A 5,398-nucleotide genomic window follows, 5' to 3' on the forward strand; every position below is an offset into this window, starting at 1 on the left:
AAATAAGGTTTTTATCCACGTCACATAGTTTGCTTTTAAGTTTGGAGATTTGTCATGAGGTTAATTGCACATGAAAAGGTACGTCATGCCAATCATATGCACAAAATATACACATAAGTAATATATACTGTGTACTCCAGCACCAAGTTGATCATTCACAATTTCGAACAAATATGAAAGAAATTAGCTGGGAATGAAAATGCCGACAGAGTATCAACTGACACTAATACTTGTGCAATTCGTTATTATTGATTCAACATTAGTTATTTTGTAAAAAAAACAATTGTAAATGATAAAGAATTGGATTGAATTTTTGGGACAATGTATTTTTATTTTGATTTTATTATAAATCAATAACAATAGAAAAAAAACTCAAAAGTTGTTTCCCATGTCGATCGTTTGACAAATATTTCGCCCGCAGAAGATCTGTCTATTGGTGAAATTTTTAAGCATACGATATAACTGACGGTATATTTAATAAGTGTCTCAAAGTTGCATCGTTGCGACCAAAAGAGAAGCCCATTACCACATGGTGGTCACCCTTGGTGTACTCCGTCATCTTACTGAAAGGAGTGGTACGCATATTGCCAATGCGCACTTCCTTGCTCCCACCATTGTTTTTGTTTTCGTTTTCTTCTTGCAAAAATTTTAAACTACGCAAAGCTGGATCTCTGTCTATTTTACCACTATTGGATAATCTATAGTTAAGACCAAGGTTATTGTCATGTCCGCTACTAAGAACGCCGCTTGGATTTTGTGATGAACCATCTTCTAAAGCTTCTTCAATTTTCTCTCTCATATCCATAATGTTCGACATTAAATCTTTGGTGAACTCACCGATTGATTTAAGTCTTTTAACGGTTAAACTGGCTCCTTGTACCACAGATTTAAAAGTTAATCTACCTGCTTCGGCAATATGATATGTTTTCGCCATTCCTCTTAGGTAATTAACACCATACTTTACGCCTGTTGTAACTTTTCGTGCAGCAGATCCAATGGTTTTCAGCACTTTTGGTGCACTCTTGGCGGCACCAGCGACAAACCCAGAGAACCCTGTTGCCAACGACACCCAACCGAGTATACTTGATGCTTCTGGAGCTGTTTCCTCTAATGTAGTACTAACTATACTCGTTACATCTGATACGATTCCCAAGCCACCAAGAACCAACGATGAAGTGGATGCTGAAGCCATCGCGGCCATCACTCCTCCAGCCGCTGCGATTGATGCACCAGCAGTGAAAATAGAGAGGGCGACGGCAGCTACACTCAACACAATTCCAGTGATTGCCTGCCAACTCAAATGGCCTACACAAATATAAAAAATTCAATGTGATGTAATATCAACTTTGGCGCAATCAGAATGAATATTACCTGATGGATCGGTGTGGTTTATTGGATCCCCTGCGCAATATGCATAAGCATTGATTCCTCCTTCTCCAAACGGGCTCAAGCTATCGGGACAATTGAATCGCATTAGAACCGGGTTATAAGCTCGATACCCGTTACCCAAGTGATACATTCCGCTTGAAGGGTCGACGCGTTCGCCATTAAAACCGGGCAACGGATTGTCGGTCTCACCGCTGCCGTACGGTGACCAAGCATATAGTTGGGCATTGCCAGCACCCTTTTTGCTATCCATCGACAGCAACAAACTATCGTTTTTGTCCGTGCCTGTTAGCGTAAGATGGTCTCCATCGATTACACCGAAGCATGAATGGCCAGATTTGATGAGGCGAGTTTCGCGATGTTCGGATTCAAATATTTCGTTCACCAGCTCTGTGCCACGATAGTACAGATGGCGAATATCATTCTCGCCGATTTTTTGTGTAACCAGTCGACTCAACGCATCGTATCCATATGTGGTAGTGCGTCCATTTTTCTCGATGACGCTCTTCAACCGACCCATTGCATCATAGGACAATGTTCTGCCGGCTTCATCATGGGTCATTCGACCCTCAGCATCATAACTAAGGTTGATGTTTTCTGGATATTTGCTGTGTGTATCAATCACCTTTGTCAACTGAGTCGGATCGCTTTGATTCTCATAGTGATACGTCGCCGTGTTGGAAGAACGATCGTTAAACGTAGTTGTTACGGAAGTCAAATTATTCAAAGCATCAAATTGGTATGATTGACTGGTCATTTGATTACCATACGCGTCGGTGGGTAAGTTATTGCCGGTGGCTCTATAGCTTACCAATCGATTGCGATTATCATAGCCGAAATGCTCGTCTCGAATTGTAATAACATTTCTCTTTGTACTACGGGTGGCCAGAAGACCATTTTTCTGGAATGTTTGTGAAAGCTCCACTGTCACTCCCGAGCCATTTGCAATCGTGCGTTTGATTTCTCTGCCGAAATCATCATAGCTCAATCTAGTGGTTAGCGATGAATTGGAAGTTTTGTCGTTCACCGATTTCGTCTTCAGTCGGCCCAAAGCATCGTATGTCAAATCCACCGTAAGTTTTGGATCGGTAATACGGATGACTTGGCCGTGTGAGTTCATGGTGTATTGGGTTTCCTTTCCCGTCACATCCGTGTACGAGGTGGGCGCTTCATTGAGTGTTTGAGCATGTTTTGATCTCTTGCTTGTTCCGTTATACGAAAACGATTCCTCTGTCAAACGTCCGTCCTTCGACCAAGTATAATGAATTATAGACGGCGACTCAGAAGCCGATAACAATTTTCCCGTTGTTTTGTCATAACTGAAAGTTTGTGTAATACCATCAGTCGTCATGCTGCTGATCGCATAATCCAGCTCGGGTATGTACGTGTAGTGTAGGGTTTTACCGGATGGCAAAGTCACAGTTGATGACTTCGGAGATGCACCTTGATACGCATACGAAGTGGTTCTGCCTCCACTAACGCGCTCTTTCAATCTTCCCAAACTGTCGAACGTTTGTGTTCCCAATAACCACGTTCTTGTTCTTCCACTGGCATCTAGGCCCGTGACACTGATAGATGCAATCTGTGTAATGTATTAGTGTGGAATAAAAAACGGTTTAGGTTCAATGAAGATTTGTTATGCTACATAAATTCATATAGATAAACTATAAATACTGACTTCGTTTCCACCTGAGTATGGTGCATATGTCCGCCGCACAATGGTACCATCTGGCAATGTTTGCGTAATAACACGGCCGCATTCATCATACGTTCTTTTTGTAACTGCACCCATTTCATCTTCTTCCTCGAGCAAATGACCTAATCCATCCCATGTAAGTTGGGTTGTGCTGTGAACTCCACCAGACACTGTCTTCAGCGTTTTACTGATTAAGTTTCCATTGACTTTATCGTATGAATTGATTACACTTCCGCTGGTCAAACGTTCGTTGTTGATGTTCCCTTGTTCATAAGATTTGTGGATGAGATTGATATGGTCGACTTGTTGATGTTGTGTCTTTCCGTTTGAGAACGCAACGCTCTTCATTTCTCCCCAACCATCAAATGCGGTAGTTGAGCTCAAAGGGAAGTTAGTACCTTTGCCAGAGCTGCCTACCAGCCAATCGTTTACCGTGCTACTGACGGATTCACCCAGCGAATTGTGATCTTTGGAAAACATTTTGAACCACTGCGATTTATCTGCATCGAATCTTTGTCTGTTGATTATACGACCAGCTCCGTCGAATCGTGTTTTGCTCTTGTTTCCTATTGGGTCGGTTTCGATTGAATATGGTCCCTGCGTATCAATACCATATTCAAATGTGGTGCTGTGTTCGTAAGCAGAGCCGGGGCATAGAGTCCTGTGTGTTAACCGACCCACGCCATCATAAGTGTACCGAGTTTCGATTCCTTGAGATGAAATCTCGCTGTATACACGACCGTTGAAAATGGATTGTCGCCGTGTTGAATTCGTTTGAAGGCCATCGTGACCGGTTGCATGTGTGGTTTGTGTCATTTCGCCATCTTTCACCTCCGTTGTGAACCTCTTTGTGTTTGAATAAGATTTCGTTCTGTCGTTCAAATCATAAAACAAATCAGTAATTTTGGTGATGCGACCGAATTCAGCACTTCCTCGTTGACTATTGTATGCAGTTGATCGTTGATCAAAGAGCACTCCATCATGATAGCCCAATTCAGTAGCCTGTACGACATAATTTGTGTCCCCTAGTTTTGCGTACGTGTATTTTTTGGAAACCTCTTTTTCGGAACCGCTGATGCGCCGTGGAATGGTTTTCTGTTCCTTCATGAATCGGACGAAGCCATTCGGCTCAGCAGGGCAACCGTTTTCACCGTTTGCCGAGTACCACGTTGTCCGAGTCTCCGTTCCATCGGGGCTGATTTCTTTTGTTGGGTTGCCACTGGTGTCGAACTCCGTTGTCGTGATCTGTGTACGAGTACGCTTGTTTTCGTCGATGAAAATCTCTTTCTTCTCTTTTGGCAACTGGAATTGCGCGGGCTGTGCCTCTATGCTGTCATAAGGCTTGGCATAATACGTGTATTCAGTGCGATGTGTGCAATTTTGTCTCTTGACCTCTTCGGATATCACCAAGTGATAGCTGTTGTAGGTCCGTTCGGTGGTTACAGTTTCTTGGCCACTCGTCACAGTTTCCGTTGAACCGTAAGTGTAATCGGTGAGCGTTTGGTATAGGTAGTCTCTATCAGCCGACCATTCGCCACAATCACCGTTGAAGCCGAGGAAATTTTGAGTTGTATACTCGTATTGAGTCACCATCTCCGGTTGATTGCTGCCCAGATAACGAGTGTGAGTGTGCACAGCTGGCACAGTGGAATTCCGATTCGATTGTTCAGGAAGTTTCAATCCTTCTTGCACGTTGTATTCCACCTCATCTCTCATACCAGATGGATATTCGACACGGGTCAATGTTAATTTCGTCCCGAAATCGACTATGTCAACGAGTTGATCATAGATGAAATTCCAAGTTAGTTTCTTCGCACCAGAAACCTATTCGCATTGCAGGAACAACAAAAATGATACAAATTGAACATTTAGAAAAGCCAAACTGCTTATTAATAACAATAAGATCATTGAAACTATTGAAAAATGTGAAATGAAAAAGATAAATATTGGAAATATAAAGAACATCTAAACTGTGGGTGTGAGCGAGACAAAGTTTGAAAGCAAACAATTTGGTTGTGTCCGTTTAAATGGTCTTTGATTCTTATTCATTCGGTGTTTGAGCCCTACCTGCCGCGAACGGTGTCCAGTTGATCGTTGATAAAATCAAACTCCACCGTATATTCGTCCTTGGTGTTGGGCCAAACAGTTATCGATGTTTGTAGAATCGACGCATTGTAAGTAATGTCGCACAAGGTTCGATATTCGTCTTTGACTTGAGACAATCGCGACAATTCACCACTCCAATCCCATTCGAGGGTCAACCGACGGCCAAGCGGTGAAAAAATCGTGGTTGGCACAAAGCGATTACCATCCTCC

At 42.7% G+C, this 5,398-nt stretch overlaps 1 protein-coding gene across 1 annotated transcript; it reads right to left on the minus strand.

Moving 5' to 3' along the window:
- Positions 1–305: 305 nt before the first annotated feature.
- LOC129579752 (uncharacterized) lies at positions 306–5,398 on the minus strand. Its single transcript, XM_055469918.1, has 4 exons — positions 5,150–5,398; positions 3,065–4,906; positions 1,372–2,968; positions 306–1,305 (listed from the first exon to the last, which is right to left on the minus strand). Exons 2-4 carry the CDS (start codon positions 4,796–4,798, stop codon positions 446–448), a joined length of 4,191 nt encoding a protein of 1,396 aa, XP_055325893.1. The 5' UTR covers positions 4,799–4,906; positions 5,150–5,398; the 3' UTR covers positions 306–445.

Source organism: Sitodiplosis mosellana, unplaced genomic scaffold (genome assembly GCF_009176505.1).
Source record: "Sitodiplosis mosellana isolate CC-2019 unplaced genomic scaffold, AAFC_SMos_1.0 Smas_scaffold_6510, whole genome shotgun sequence".
Classification (NCBI taxonomy): domain Eukaryota; kingdom Metazoa; phylum Arthropoda; class Insecta; order Diptera; family Cecidomyiidae; genus Sitodiplosis; species Sitodiplosis mosellana.